Genomic DNA, 17,407 nt, shown 5'->3' with positions numbered 1-17,407 from the left:
TCTTTGATTTCTTCAGTAATCCATTGGTTATTTAGTAGCACCTTATTTAGCCTCCATGTGTTTGTGGTGTTTACTATTTTTTCCTGTAATAGATTACTAATCTCACAGCATTGTGTTCAGAAAAGATGTTTGACACAAATTTTTCTCAAATTTACCAAGGCCTGATTTGTGACCCAGGATGTGATCTATCCTGGAGAATGTTCTGTGTGCACTTGAGAAGAAAGTGTATTCTGCTGCTTTCAGATGGAGTTTTCTATAAACATCAGTGAAGTCTGTCTGGTCTAATGTGTCACTTGAGGCTTGTGTTTCCTTATTAATTTTTCTGTCTGGATGGTCTGTCTATTGATGTAAGTGGAGTGTTCAAGTCCCCCACTATTATGGTGTTACTGTTGATTTCTTCTTTTATGGCTATAGAGTTTTCCTTATGTATTGAGGTGCTCCTCTATTGGGTGCATAAATATTTAGAATTGTTATATCTTCTTGGATTTTCCCTCAATCATTATGTAGTGTCCTTCTTTGTCTCTTGTAACTGTCTTTATTTTAAAGTCTATTTTGTCTGTTATTAGTTTTGCTACTTCAGCTGTCTTTTGATTTCCATTAGTTTGGAATGTGTTTTTCCATCTTCTCACTTTCAGTTTGTATGTGTCCCTAGATCTGAAGTGGGTCTCTTGTAGACAGCATATATACGGGTCTTGTTTTTCTATCCATTCAGCCAGTCTGTGTCTTTTGGTTGGAGCATTTAATCCATTTACATTTAAGGTAATCATCAATATGCACATTCCTATTTCCATTTTCTTTAATGTTTTGGATTTGTTTTCATAATCGTTTTTTATTCTCTTTTGTTTCCCACCTAGAGAAGTTCCCTTTAGCATTTGTTGTAAAGCTGGTTTGGTAGTGCTGAATTCTTTTAGCTTTTGCTTGTCTTTAAATCTTTTGATTTGTCCATCAAATCTGAATGAGAGCAAACTTCATGTCTCCACCAGGGTTGCTGGTCCCTTCCAGTTTCTTCTTTTCTTTTTTTCTTTCTTTTGTCCTACTCATTTGAGTGGGAATTTTTCTCATCCTTTTAGGTGTCTGAGGTCTTTCAGTAGTGTTCAGCAGGTGCTCCATGAGAATTATTTCATTTGTAGATGTATTCTTGATGTACTTCTAAGGAGAGACAAATTCTATGTCCTCCTATTCTGCCGTCTTGACTCTGCCCCAAGCATGGTCTTCTAACTATAAGTATTCTTTTTTCTTTAAATTGGTAGAACCATGGCCATTCTATTTTAATTTTGTGCAGCACTACTTTTCCTCTCTGAGTACTGTTACCTCTTTGGAGCACTCAACTGCAGGGTGCACAGAGCTTTTACAGAATGTTTCAGCAAGCAGGCAGTCCTGGGATACCAGCAACAACTGTCTTCATCAAATATGTCCTCATCAACCAAATGAGTAATGATAATGTGGGGCCCAAGACCACTCACCCAGTGGAAGAATCCCAGCTTCGGACAGGGGACAAGCATAGTACAGGTAATATCTGGATATTGCTTGACACTTAACAGACTGTTCTCAATAAGTATCCTTTCTTTGCTGAGTTTCAAAGCTTCCAATATCTTGACAGCTGGGAAGTGAAAGGCAGAGGGAGGGAGCGCAGGGCAAGAGCAGCACAAGTGCATGTGCCCATGGGGGTGGCCCCCTGAGTGACCCAGGAGCAGAATAATCAATTCTTTTTCTAAGCACTCTACGCTTGGCTCACAGGCCCAGATTCTCACATACCAAACAACCCTGGACTTTGTGACATCCTCTCCTGACAGAAAACAAGGTGATTGTATAAAGCTGGGCTATAATGCAGATTACAAATTACCTTTCCTGTGAATTAGTACTCTTTTTCAAGATTAGCATTTTCCTTTCTATCTCTGATCCCTTCCACCCTAGAGAGTAGGCCCTCAGGCTCTTTGTGTCTTCTGGAACTTCCTGAGACCTCCCTGGAGGAGCTACATGCTCAAAAAACACTACCCATTAGAAAACCTATGGTTGTAAGTAGACAGATTCCCTATCTTATAAAGGCAACCACTCCAACCTCATTTTCTGACCCACTCTCTATCCTAGCTTCTTTTGTTTCTCATGGAAATCAGGCACAGTCAACTGTAAACTTTTCCTAGGCAAAGGACAGAGGCTTCATATTCTTGCCTTAGTTTCCAAGCACTGGGCTCACAGATGGAGGAAAATTATCTTTCTCCAATTCATCCTTAGGCAATAGATCATATTTGTCCACCCGCGGGTATGCACCCCATTTTCTGCCAGCTCTTTTTACACAGGTAGTGGCTTCAAACTTTAGTCTCATTAGATGGGATATATGTATTCACCTGTCATTCATTTTATATTGGACAAGGAGGCCCAAAGTCTACAACAGTACTCATCATCCATATTGGAGTCCCTGGCACCACACTTCAGCATTGCCACCACTGTTGTGAGCCACATTAATGTTTCATCTGGTAACATCCTGTTTTTTCTCACTTTATATATCTACATGATAGGTCAGGCTCACTGAATTTCCAGCCTCAACACCCATTCCAAGTTGGTCGTCTGTGGACATCAGGATACCTGCTAAATATGTAAAATGAAAGGTAAAGAATGTGGCGTTTTTCTTAGAGTCTTTGTAGACAAGTGCTAAGAATGACATGTCTGACTCTTAACCCTTTTGCTCTGCCACCTCTCCCCATTTCCTGGCATTTTCAGCAAGGTAATCAAATATTTTAGGTTGTGAATCTCCTGAGAGTCATGATGGGGGGGGGTTCTGAATTTTTGTGTGCCCATCACCTGGACTACTTTGCAGAATAGCTTATGTAGAGAGAAACAGATCTTCCACAAAATCTAAGCAACCATGATCAGAGCCCTTTAATTTTAGGTATCATGGGTAAAAGATTTGGTTTCCAGGAGTCCGTTCCTACGAGTTCTGCGCTCTGGTTTTAAAAACAAGATACTTAGTTCATTAATACTATGGCTTGCCATTATGGATTGTTTCCAGACAGGCTGCCAAATTTGGACATCTTTTGAAGTATGCAGAAGTTTCACAGTGGATTTAATGCCTTCAGTCACACTTGGCAAACAAAACAAAAGAAAATCCAGGTGCAAATTAGTTCTAAGGTCTTTTCTCTTTTAATAATCACAGTCATTGCTAATGCTCTCACAAATATTTCCTGATCCTCTGAGAAAAGTCAAATATGTAAAACAATCCCACATGATTCTATTTCCCTTGCACAGATCAGTGAAACACTTGGCATAATACCTGACTGACTACTTCCAAATTATGTCATTCTTAAAGTAAATCTTAGTTACCCTAAAAGAATATTTTTCAAACTGCAGATCATAGCCCATTAAGTACTGAAATCAAGTCAGCAGGTCACAAACAGCATTTTTATAAAATGAAGAAGAACAGGATGGAGTAAGAAATATAAAAATATATGTCATTTAAAAAAATAATTATTGTGTGAAGCTTTTGTTGTATATGTTGTATATGTATGTATATATGGTTGTGTATAGAACCATAAAGTCTCTTTCATGTCATAGATGAGTCTCTTGGTTGGAGGGCCCTTTTCTCTTAGCTCACCATGCTCTGTATCTATCCCCTACCCCATAAATTGAGTCAACAAAGATTTATGTAGGACAACATAGCTGGCTATAGCTGGTATAGATACTGTCTAGAGATAGGAACAAGTTTTCAGACATGTTTGCTAAAACAGAGTATCAGGTACTCTGGGAATTCCAAACAGACCTAATTTCCTCCATGGAGATAAATAATTTCCATTTCCTACAAGTTGAGTACCTGAGATGGCATAACTTTACTGTAAATCTTGGCCCTGTAGCATAGCTTGAAATCTTTAAATTATAATCTAAGAAAACCACTACCTACTTATGCCTGGTAACATCTAATCTGAAAGTGTTATTCAATCCCTTCTCCAAGAGAAGCCAGAGGTTGGAGACAGTGAAGACCAAGGAAGAATATGGTATCTTAGAAATTAGTGTCAGCAATGATACAGGAATGACTGGGATCTTGTTGCTCATACAGCTGGGTTGGCTAAGGACAAGAATGTATGAGGCTTTGTCTGGACTTCTCTGAGATTCTTCTTTGCATGAGTCCCTCTTGAATAGCATTACCACAGTACTAGTACTTTTCTAGATATTTTTTCAAATTGGCTAAATTCAGGTGGCTTGATTCTTTAAATAGCCAGCATCCATGTTCTGCCAGTGCCTGACAAAGGCAATGCTGTCATTTAGAACTAGCAATACTTCTTGTTAGTTCATGTAATCTACCACCTTTCCATCAGGTGCTGAGAGGTATCAGAAACTTGTTTTTCTCTGAATTAGTCTTTTAAACTGATAAAGATATTTCCCTTTATCTTCATCAATTATTGAAATGTTATTATTCATGTTTCACAAATATAACAGAGTAATTTACTGGCTTCCTAATAAACCATACTATAATTTGTAATAGTAATTGTGAGAGTGATAATCCATGCCCATTCAAAACTTCACTTTTTCTCATTACCGCAATAGGTAAAGGGTATGGACAGAAGGATTCGGTAATAACTCCATTAGTTGATAGTTCTTTAATATGATTTCTCAGATCATTAATCTCTGATAAAACAATTCTCCAGATCAATGGCTATCAACTGGGGGAAATTTTGCCACTCAGGGGACATTTAGCAATGTCTGAAGAAGTTTTTGGTTGTCAAAACTGTGGGGTTGTTGTTACTGGTGTCTAATGAGTAGAGGCCAGGAATGCCACTCAACATCATAAAACACTCAGGGAAGCCCCCTCATCTACCCCCCCAACACAGAATTATTTGGCCCAAAGTGTCAGTAGGGCCAAAATGCTAATGTTAATATTAAGAAACTCTGTCCTGACCCTGATATTTGACCTTAACATTTCTTGTGTTGTTCAAAGTTATAATGAGCGTTTCCTTTTATATACCCCTTCATTTACATGGAGACTATACTATAGCTTTAATCCTGGTCTTCCTTCTCAACCTCTTATTCTATGTTTCAGAACTTGAATAGATCTCAAACTCAAAATTAACTCAAATCTTAAACTTGAAATTTTCTAGGATGATAGCCAGAAGGAAGAGAGATTGAGAGTTGTTTTCCTTTCTATTTCTCTCCAATTCTGGTGAGCTGGTGCAAATAAGATAAGTAAGGGGATTTTATTAAGGATATATCAGGAGTCTACTGCTGGAAATAATATTCTGAGACTTTAAAAGGCTAAAACTAGGCTCAATCAATGCCATGTACACCACAGGAGGGTTGATTCAACTTAGTAGCTGATATGGGGGGGAAGATAATGAGTTCAGTTTTAAATATGATGAGTTTGAGATGCCTGTTGGTCATTCAAGCAGAAATGTCAAGTAGGTACTTGACTATATGGAATTGGAGGTAGAAATAGAAATGTGGGCATCAACATTTATAGGTGGTAATTGAAGCCACAAGAGTAGGTGATAACAACTAAGGAAAGAGTATAGATTTAAAAGAGGAAGTAGTTCCATAACCAAACTCTTAAATCCAACATTTGATGTCAGATAAAGGATTAATTCAGAGCCAATGGTATTTCCTCTATATCAGGCTGTGTTCCAGACATAAGGGAAATTGCATTTAATCATTCAATAAATTTTATATTAAGCACCTATTATATGCCAGGAACTATTGTAGGCACTTGGATACATCAGTGAACAAAACTGACAAAAATCCCAGATCTTAGGGAGCTTATTGTATAATAAGCTTCTTTATAATGAAACAAGGGTTCTGGATGTCTTCCCGGTCATAAAGCCTCTGGTTCTCTGAGAACTTCAATCCCCACCTTCAATATTAGAAGGAAATCTAGATACCACCCTATTCTCCCATTTTCCCCACTCCAGCATTTTTGTTCAATGTTGCATGTGACTTTAATTTTCCTGTAAATTTGCTGGTTGCTTTGAACAAGTGAAATAGAACAATCTGGAAATCAGAAAGTCATTGACCTTGGGCAAAAGGAAGGAGAAAGAATGTCACATCAAAAAGAATGAGAGGCATTCATAATGAAATAAATAACATTATAGACCCAAGTTAAGATAAGCGGACAAAGATTGACAAAGTATAACAAAGATGGGACAATATAGCTACAAAGTACTGGGAGTAAGGGTAAAGTAATGAGCTTGGTTTGAAAATGCCAGGGAAGAGAAGTCAACTGAAACAATCATCTTTCTAATTCTGTATCTTTGCTCTTGTTATCTTGGACTGAGTTTGACCCCCATCGGACAACAAATTGATCTGAGTCAGACCACATAATAAATGCCTTGAATCAAAATTTGATGATAAAATTTTACACTTTCTCAGCACTTTTGAAATAACCATATTATCATAGGGGAGGGGACTCACTGAGAGAAAGAGCCCAGTAGCACTTAATGACAGCTTTTCTGCCTCTCTTTAAAATAGCTTTAGTTGTGTGAAGCCTCTATCTGCATCTCTGAAATTTTATACCAACCAAAGGGCCATTTTTAAACAAATATGAAAAAAGAAAAAAAAATAAACAAATATGAATCTCCAGAGCCTTATGTGGCAATCCAAGGGCATTTGTAAACTAATTTCAGTTCCTAATGACTTCCTTTGTCCTTTTCAATGGCCCTGGCTGCTAAGAAATGGAAATCTGTCTCAGTTCTCAGAGGGATATTAGTATACCAATAATTGAATCTCAAACGGAGAACTCATAAGAATCTCCAGGAGTCAGGGGTTTTTTCAAACTACACATTCCCTCTTCTTACCACTTGTATATTATGATACATACTTCCTACTCTTATATCAAAAAGTCACTGCTTTGGCGAGACACTGTTACTTATAATAAAGGGACTCATCCCTCAGGTGTGTTAGCATAGAAAGGTTGAAGAAGACTGACCTGTCTGATATATTTAATACATTCTACAAATATATCTCTGTAATGAACTCCTAGTCCAAGCAGTAATGAGTTTTCCACAGTTGTACTATTTCCAGACTAAAATTTTAAAACACATTTCAAAAGTCTAGAGATGAAATTGCTCAGACAGAACTTTCTGGTAGAACTTTCTACCTGCCTGGCTAGAACCTGGTTTAGGAATAAAGAGTACTGGCTATTGATAGGTCCTGTTCCAGTCACTGTTGCTATGTAACAAACAATCCAAATTTAATGGTATGCAACAACTTATTTATTATGTACACAGATTCTGTGATTTAGGAATTTGGAAAAGATACATCAGGGATGGATTATCTTTGCTCCACAGTGTTTGGAGCATCAGCTGGGAAGACTCAAAGGCTGAAGCCTAACATCACCTGAAGCCTCACTCACTCCCATGCTTGGCAATTGACACGGACTGTGACCTCTGATCTCAGCTGGGATTGCCTGCTAGAACGTGTAACCTCTTCATGTACCTGCTTAGATTACATCAACAGCATGGTGGCTGGGTTCCGAGAGCATGTGTCCCAAAAGTCACAAGTTGAAGCTCTATCACCTTTTATGTTCTAGCCTTGGCAGTCACACAGCATCACTTGTGCTATAGTTACAAGCTCACTCAGATTAAATAGGAGGAAGCATAGACCCCAGCTCTTTTTTTTCACCCTTCCCCCACAGCTTTATTGATATATAATTAACAAAATTGTATATTTAAAGTATACAATGTGATGATATGATATATGTATACATTGCTAAATGATTACTACCACAATCAAGTTAATTAACACACATCACCTGCTCAGTTACCTTTTTTTGGTGAAAATGCTTAAGATCTACTTTCTTAGCAAATTTCAGGTGTACATCACAGTATTATTAACTATAGTCACCATGCTGGACATTAGATCCTTAAAACTTATCCATCTTAATAACCAGAAGTTTCTGCACTTGGACAAGCATCTCCTCATCCTCACGCACTGCCAGCAGCCCCTGATGACCACCATTCTACTCACTGTTTCTAAAAGTTCAGCTTTTCTTTTTTTAAAGATTTCACATGTAAGTGATACCAGAAGGTATCTTAGACCCAGCTCTTGATGGAAGAAATATCAAAGTCACATTTTAGGAAGAGTATGTAGTATGGGAGATATTGCTCTAGTCAACTTTGGAAAATACAATCTGCCACAATCTGCCCACTGGTTACAACAATTAACATCTTTCCCACATGCAAAATATACTAATCCTCTTCTCCAATTCTAACCCCATTATGACAGCAGGTTAACTACAAGATTTCTTTCTCTAAATCAGGTCCAGGTATAGATGAAGATCCTCAGATTTGTTTTTTTGGGTATAGTTCCTTGAGTATCTCTTGTAATGAAGATATGCAAACTAAAGTTACAAGTTATCTACTCCATATACCCAACATACAATTGTGGGGGAGGACTAGCCTAATCACTATAGACATTCTGATGGAAATGAAAGGAGGGAGAAATGAAAAGAATTCAGCAATCACTGGTCCTTAACAACTCTGAAATCTAATGTGAACATGTTGCCAGTTCCTTCTTCTGTCCTGCTGCTTTGACATTGCTCTCTACCACTCATCATTCTACCCTCTGGTTGCTTGGTTCAACCCTCTGAGTCATCTTTTCTTGTTTCATTAAAAAAACAAAAAAGCTCATATTTGCCGCTGAGTAGTTTTCTCAGCCTGCTTCCTCATGGAGTCCAAAGGACTTCATTTTGTACTACTCTCTCTATCCCTTTCAATCGAAGCTGATACAATTCCTTGAAAAACTCTGGGCTTTTTTATACTAATTTATAAACCACTCCATTAAACAAAAGCCATAACAAAAGAGATTTCTCTAGCTTTGGCTCCCTCTAAAGACTGCTGTGGGGTAACTACCTTAAAATTCTTATATGCCTTATTGTTTAGCAAAAAGGGTCTGTAAGGTATGTCCTTAAGATCCTTAGAAGGCCTTTGTCTATCTGAAAGATTCTAGGAGGAGCTGCCTTACTTCATTTTGAAGTTCTAACAACAGAGTTAACACTTCCAATCTGGTTTTGATCTTTGGCCTAAAGCCTTTACTAATTTGAGACTCACTGGAGAAGCTGGACAAAATAGACTATTATTTTCAAATTTAAGAAGTCCTACATTCTTTATAATAAAAGTTAATTCTTTAGCTCACATCTCCCCTTCCACATGTTTTATATTCAGTGAAAAAAGGCAGAAGGCCCTTTCAATTATTTGCCTGTATATCTCTATATGTACATAGATCATCAAGTTTATTAGGTATATTTCCTATTTTCCATGTTACCATAGAAGAGCATCGCTGACTTTCTGCTAATACATAAGCAGAGTTCCTTTTCCATCAGCTTCTGATTTTCTTTAAGCCTTTACCAACAGCCCCTTTAAGGCCCTGTATGCTTTTTCTATTACTCTCTCCAAGGCCTTTCCATCTACTGCTTTGTCTTAAAGCCTATGCCATACATTTTTGTTTTTTGTTATAGCAGCACTCCACTTATAGGTACCAACTTATATTATAGTTAACTCTTGTTGAGTAACAAATACCCTCAAACTTGGAGACACAAAACAACAACCATTTTATTATTCTCACAGACTCCTAGGGTTAGGAATTTGGAAAGGACAGAACAAGAATTTCTTGTTTTTGTTAAAAAATGTTTAAGGCCTCAGTTGGAATACTCAAAGCCTGGGGGGTAAAAACATTTGAAGGTTCATTCATTCACATATCTGGCTATTGGCTGGGGCCTCAGTAGAGGCTGCTGATCAGAACTCCTAGAAGTGGCTTCTCCATGGGGCTACTTGGAGAATTCTTTTTATTTAGAGAGATAAGCTTGAGGGCACCCATCACCTTGTGTCCAAGGGACCAGTCATTACAACTTGGAATAATCAGACCAATCAGAAAGTGCAGCTCATCTCTGATGCATTAGGCAGTGTTCTGGTGGCAATCCACGTACAAAACATCCATGTAATAGGTAATCAGAGCCTCTGGATGGACACATTGTCATGCAAACCTGGATGATATGGGGTAGCAGAGGCCACTTAACCCCAAGAGATCTTCCACCACGGAAACCTTATAGTCATCCATCAGTAGTTGGAAATAACTTATCAGATATGAATGAATGGCAGATGGTTACACATAGCCTTGTGTGAGGCACTCTGTGAAGGACACCAAAGTTGTAGAGTAAACTGGGAGCCCATTGTACAGAATAATTCGTTGAAAATGTCAGCTCAAAAACTTTGCACTCAAGTTAAATGCTTCTGGACAACATTACCACATGGTCTTCCTAAGATGCTGATAGTGAACTTTATGGCATTTCTATTGATCTTGTATCTAGAATGATGTCCTTCAATAAATCACAAATATCCCTGAATCTAGGAAAATTCAACAAGTCATAAAACTCCTAAGATATCCTTATCAAGGTTGGTATAAGTTTGGGAGTAAAAGAAGTGGTCATGCGTCTGCATTGGTGAGAGTATAAAGTGGTGCTGCTCTCCAGTGCTGATTCTTGCTGCCTGTCTCTGAGGAGCTTCTGTTCCAACCATTCTCAGAAATACCCCTCTTACAGTATTCCTACTACTTAATTGGGCATCCCACAGCCACATTTTAATCTGGGACACTATGTTCAAATAGTGTCTGGTCTCACTATTCCATCCCCTGTCACCGCCTCTGCTTTGAGGAAAGTTCAAAGTCTCCTACAGTATGGTTCTTTCTCTCTCTTCTATTCTTTGGGACCCCTTCCTCCCTTTGATAAACAAGTTCCACAAATTCTGAGATCTCAGCCAGTGTAATTCTCAAAGCATAGCCATCAGCAAATGGCTGAGGGGAGGAAACAAAGATTTTGCTAAATTCTTGAAATGGAAACAAAATACAAATTAATATTTAAAGAAATTATCCTGCCACAGTTATTTTAAATATGAAATTAATATGATTAAATATAACAAGATAGTACTTTTATGGGTAAAAATTAGCATAAACTCAAAAAATAATGTTTCTTTTTTATTTTGCGGTACATGGGCCTCTCACTGTCGTGGCCTCTCCCATTGCGGAGTACAGGCTCCGGATGCGCAGGCTCAGCGGCCATGGCTCACGGGCCCAGCCGCTCCGCAGCACGTGGGATCTTCCCAGACCGGGGCACGAACCCGTGTCCCCTGCATTGGCAGATGGACTCTCAACCACTGTGCCACCAGGGAAGCCCGATGTTTCTGTTTTTAAGAGTTACACAAATAATATTTTTCACAGAACAAAACATACCACATGAACCAAAATAGCATGTATTTTATTACTTTCTAAAAATCTCCAGTGTGGACCTTATACAGGAGAAATCAAGTGCTGAATGGCAATTAATGTTACAGTATATTTAGAAGTGGACTAGAACATTAAAAAAAAGGAGACTGAAGAAATAATTCTATTTTCCCTTCAATTTGAATCAGCAATGAATCCATACATGAAATAGACTAAACAATATATAATCCAACAAATAACTATGGGCATATATTTAAAAATATCTTCTTATTTTCATTTAGACAATTTAACCCTGAAACCAAGGGAAGAAATTCCAAAGATATGTTTAGTTTATTTAAAATAATGAATATATGTAAACTTACACTATTGTCACTAAAATGTGTAAAAATTGAGCATGCCCATTTGCTTGAATGGTTATTCACTTCAATATAAATTATAATTTCCTAGGTTTTAAGTAAATGGGAAATGAATGAAGCATGTCAGCTATTGTTTGACAAACTAATTGAACATAGACTGACAATAAAAACAAGATAGCAACAAACAAACAAAAACAAAGAATGATTCCTTTAAAAATAATAGGGAAAACCTTGCATTAAATGTTTTCCACCATGTCCTTAGAATTTAAGAACACAGAGATGTGTATAAATAATTCTCCCACAATGACTCTTAAGAGGTAATTTTTTAATGGTTCTTCTCCAGTGGATCTTCTTTTCTCTCTTCCTCCCTGCACTCTTTCTTCCTTTGCTGTATGCTGTAAAGCATTTTAGCACCTTTGTTGTACAGCTATTTGTTCATTTATCCTCTTGAAGGCATATACATTTAGTGAGTACAATAACATAGTTGCCAATTTCCCAAAACAAAAATTGACTTGATGTTCACTACTTCATCAGAACATTTATATCTACAGTTTGAAAATTGAAGAAAACTAGTTTCAACTTTATGTTATCACACTTCAAATATGTCTAAATTTAAATGAGTTTTAGTTGATGGCTTCAAGTAATTTACAATAAAATAAAACAATTTGGAGGGTTACATGGTGCTTATTATAGAGCAATCTGATATATAAGGCCAGAAACAGAAAAGTGAGGGAAAAAAACCTAGCATGACACAAAGTTAAGAGAATCATTTCTATGAGCATCTTAAAAATCCAGCATTTAACTTTAACCTCTGATTAAAATGGTATCAGTATACTAAATTGAATTTTTTAGTAGTGAATACATTTGTTTTCGATGTACAACCTATTTGACAGGTCACCACTATTTTCTCTGTGAAAGGTGATTGTTTCTAATCAACCCTCATTGATGGACAGTTGGACTACACCAAAAGACTGATCTATCTCTTCTTGAAAATAGGTTGTAGTCTCATATGGGCAGCGTGGAGTATTTATCAAGTTTTTTATTAATTTTGTTTTCTTTTTGGCCGTGCTGCATGGCTTCTGGGATCTTAGTTCCCCAACCAGGGATCCAACCCTAGCCCACGGCAGTGAAAGCGCCAAGTCTTAACCACGGGACTTCCGAGGATTCCCTGTTAATTCTTTTTTAATAAATTATTTTTACAAGGATAACCAGCATTAGTGAGCTTTCTAATGAGATAGAAGAAGCCTGGAGCATTAAGATAAATTAAATTACATAAAGCCAAAAGATAATTGTTTTAAACTAAAGATGCCACTGTGTTAGCATACCATGATATTCACACAACTTGTAGAAGTGTCCCAATATACATTTAGTAGTTTATAGGCTATGGACTAACATCTATGCTTCTGTAATATAAAGCTGATGGTAAAATATTTAAAAATAATTAAGATTTTAAAAGTTTCATATTTCATGCAAAAACAGATATTAACCATACCAAACCACAAATTAAGTTCAATAGATAGGACTTCCCTGGATGGGAAGTGGTTAAGAGTCCTTCTGCCAATGCAGAGGACATGGGTTCGACCCCTGGATGGGGAAGATCCCACATGCTGTGGAGCAACTAAGCCCCTGTGCCACAACTGTTGAGCCTGCGCTCTGGAGCCCACACATCACAACTACTGAAGCCTGTGCGCCTAGAGCCCATGCTCCGCAACAAGAGAAGCCACTGCACACCAAAACGAAGAGTAGTTCCTGCTCGCCACAACTAGAGAAAGCACGCGCACAGCAACGAAGACGCAACGCAGCCAAAACTAAATAAATTTATTAAAAAAAAAGTTCAATAGATAGAATTTAGTAAGTTTAAGGGAACCAGAAGCCTTTATCCCTAAAGTGAGAAACTTTGAAACTCTTCAAATAAATGAGGACACCTACTGGAAGTTGGAAATCTTTTAATAATTTTAGTCAAAGAGAAAGCTCATCTGCAATTTTATTTGAAAACTTCTTTGCTGGCAAAAGAAAGAGGATAGCATAGGCAAGTATTTGTCAAGTTCTAGGAGAAAAACCTACATTCCTTGGAATTACCTTAGACCAAAAAGGAAAAAGAAGAAAACGTGAAAGTAGAATTTCTCTTCCCTAAGTTTTCTATTTTCTTGAGGTAATTGAAAATTACTAGAGAATTCAAGTTTAAGATTATAGATGAATGGAGGAATAAGCATAAAAAAAGTATCTGAAGTAGGCTGATGGCCAGCAATTGAACAAAATTTATATTTACCAAATATGCCACATAGTTACTAACATTTCTGTATAAGTTGTATAATTGTTAATATCACAACCATAGATACATTTTTTAGTACAAAACCAAAAAAGCCTGCTGTGCATTCAATAGATGAAATTGGGCATGTCATTTAACTCCCTGGACTACAGTTTATTCATCTGTATTCCAAGGGCATTAAACTAAAAAATCTTCAACAGCCTCCTTTAAGCTTTAAGATCTGAGAGCCTAAAAATAGGATTTCCTCAAATAATTATTTTAAAAATAGGTAGACATTTTGCAATTAAAATCATAAAAGTGTATTATATTCCTTTTTCCCCTAGAAAGCAGCCTTATTTATTTTTACCTTTGGAAACATACTTTCCAGATCCTTCATATCAGGGATTGCTCAATAATTCACTATTTTATTAATCTCTAGCCTGCTGTGAATAAACATAGGATACGGGAAGCTTTGGGTCTTCAGGATTATAATTTTTCCAGAGTCTCAGGTAAGTGCTGTCATCAATCTAAGCAAATTCTTCAGATCAATCTTATATAAGGCTCAAAATAAGTGTATTTATGTATTTTGGCTCACTGTAGTCTTACCATTTATTTTTCCCTGTGAAAATACCAAGTGACAATGTATTTAAAAACCAGATTTTAATTATATAATGGAAGCCTTACCTCATTATTTTCAAACAATAGTAGGTAGTTTTCTGACTTTTTTTCATTTTTTAGAAATATAATAATAATAATGGTAATGGATGAGGCCAAAATTAAACATAATTTAATATGGAAAAGAAGATATTCATTACTAATCAATCAGTATTTTTGAGATCCCATTGCATGCAAAGCTGTATATGGAGAAATACTTTGAATTATGCAACATATATATCATTTTAAGCTAGAATATATAGAACATTTGATGACCTCTTTTACCTTAACTGCCTAACATCCCTTTTCTCATAAATACTACTTTCTTTTGGAGTCTCTGTCTCAAACAATTTAATGTTGGTGTCTTCCATTTATAATTGTTCATATCTTCCTGTGTCATTTCCCAGTGGTTACTAAATGGGCATGCTACAGTCTCTGTAAGTTTTGAGGATGGCAGTAGGCATTCTTAATACCCAGGAGAAATTAGAGAGCCCTGTAGAGAATTATCCAGCAATTAACATTCATAGTCATGAATAAATAATTTAAAAAAGAGAAATAGCTCCTCTGTCGCCTCCTTGCTTCCAAGATGACCAAGAAAAGAAGGAACAATGGTCATGCCAAAAAGGGCCGCGGCCACGTGCAGCCTATTCGTTGTACCAACTGTGCCCGTTGCGTGCCCAAGGTTAAGGCTATTAAGAAGTTCGTCATTCGGAACATCATAGAGGCCACAGCCTTTAGGGACATTTCCGAAGCGATTGTTTTCGACGCCTATGTGCTTCCCAAGCTGTATGTGAAACTGCATTACTGCATGAGTTGTGCCATTCACAGCAAGGTAGTCAGGAATCGTTCTCGGAAAGCCCGGAAGGACCGAACACCTCCATCCCGATTTAGACCTGCAGGTGCAGCCCCACGACCTTCACCAAAGCCCATGTAAGGAGCTAAGTCCTTAAAGACTAAAGAAATACTATTCCCTGGAAAGACAATAAAGTGGAAATTATACTTTAAAAAAAAGAGAAATAAGCCAATGTATTTTTTTAATGAGCCAAAAAAAATTCTCTCTTTGACAATTAAACAAAAAAATTACTTAAGGAATAATTTATCAATTTTAGAAAAATAGTTTTTAAAGTTAGTAAATTCTATAGGAGATATGTAGAGTGTAATGTGCTAAGAAAATATTTAGGTAAGGAAAAATAAGTATATAAAATTTTAAATCAACGTGAAGTTATATGACTGAGTGGTTGGGGAGAAAATAGAAAATATCAAAGCTTGCTTGTGTCATATGAGTGGTACAATTTAAATTCTATAGTGTAATAAGAAGATAGAATCTTTTAGGGCTGAAATGATTGGATAAGGCTTTTGTCAAAGAAGTGATATTTGACTTGGGTCTGAACAGTTTGATAGACATTTGATAAGCAGAGATATAAGACAATGGGGCTGCAATCGGAGGTAAAAATATAGCAAAGGCAAAAAGCCTAGGGCAGGTTGGTTTCTACAAAAGACTATCCTGGTTAATGGTTGGAAAAAAGAGCATGGTGGTGGGGGTCAGGAATTAGAGAAATGTTTCAACCTTAGAAAATTTTTGTATGCATGCATGACTATTGTTTCAATCTAATAGGACATAAATCACAGATGCAACAGGTTAGACTGCAAGGAAGGCAAATGGACCAAAAAAGAAAATTGCTCACAAACTTAAGAGGAATCTTAGACCCCACTGACCTGCACGTTTCTTCTTTGCCTCCAAACTAAGCCTTACCCCCCAAGACTCCTCACGATCATTTATTTCAATCCACCTGGACTAGTCATTCTGTTCCCTGAAAAAGTACAAAGTTTTCCTGCCTCTGCATTTGCTATAACAGTCTATCCAACTGTTCAGAGCCAAGTCAAATACTACCTCCTCAACAAAAACCTTCTCCAGTGATGTCAGTCCTAAACCATAGTTCTCGTCTGTTTTATTATTGAACTTAGATTGTACCACTCACGTGATGCAAGCAACCTTGATTTACAAATGTTTGCATCTGCTTGCTTTATCCTACACAATTATAAAAATTCTTAAGGGCAGAAACCATGTAATGCAACTTTGCATACCACAGCGTTTTGCAGTTTCATAGGCTAGGCTATAAAAACAAAATCCAACTCACAAAATAATGCTAAATACGAATTTGTTGAGTGTGTTCCAGTGTTGACACATTTTTCATTCTCTTCATGTTTCTCCTTATCCTTATGAAGCAATCCTTATATTGAACCCAAATTTTATGTTTACTTTCTAACTCTTGGAAAATAAAACGATTGAAACATATCTAGTCTCACTCAGTAATGCCTTCACCATAAGAGTTAAAGAGGCATCTAGGGAATCTAGGGATGATCCCAATAACTGTGGGAAAAGGAAGCCATTTAAATGTCTTTCTGATTTACCTACTTGAATCAGAATGTAATATGAGGTTGGAGGAGGGAAATTTAGCTGCAAACAGTCTCTACTACCTGATCTGTTTAATTCCACACTGTAGGTGCTGGGGAAGAATGTGTAAAGGTAAAAATGATGGGTTCTTCTGTTAGGCTGTATTTTAGTTTGAAGGGATGGTTTGGTATTCTAAAACAGCTATGAATAGTTTTAAAACTGATGATTGCAATGTTTTAATCCACATGAACACAAATGAGTTTATTCCTTTAAGTAACTGTTCAAAGGGTTAATTTCCTTTTTTTGATTAACCTTCCAGCATAGGGATTTCGGCTGTGGTTGAAACAAGTTTAAACCCAATTAGCTGTTACAAAATCCAAAGTAAGGCATTCTGAAAAGGTGCTTCAGGATCCTACATTTTTACGCATAAATATCCTCAAGTACCTCATTCACGAATCCTCACCCCCACTCTCACAAACTTTAGGTCTCAGGAACTAACTTGGGAACGCAGATAGAAGCCTCTTTTAGAGTAGAAAGCCACCTAATGATGGCTAGGACTAGGGT

The 17,407-nt window shown here is 37.0% G+C and overlaps 1 protein-coding gene across 1 annotated transcript; it reads left to right on the top strand.

Moving 5' to 3' along the window:
- Window positions 1-15,033: 15,033 nt before the first annotated feature.
- Window positions 15,034-15,431, top strand: LOC309839281 (small ribosomal subunit protein eS26-like). Its single transcript, XM_082680984.1, has one exon. It carries the CDS (start codon window positions 15,035-15,037, stop codon window positions 15,380-15,382), a length of 348 nt encoding a protein of 115 aa, XP_082537110.1. The 5' UTR covers window position 15,034; the 3' UTR covers window positions 15,383-15,431.
- The last annotated feature ends 1,976 nt before the right edge of the window (window positions 15,432-17,407 follow it).

The sequence above is a fragment of the Grampus griseus genome (genome assembly GCF_964374135.1).
Source record: "Grampus griseus genome assembly, chromosome: X".
Classification (NCBI taxonomy): domain Eukaryota; kingdom Metazoa; phylum Chordata; class Mammalia; order Artiodactyla; family Delphinidae; genus Grampus; species Grampus griseus.
Note: the sequence above shows the minus strand (reverse complement) of the source record. Positions and strands in the feature narration are given on the sequence as shown.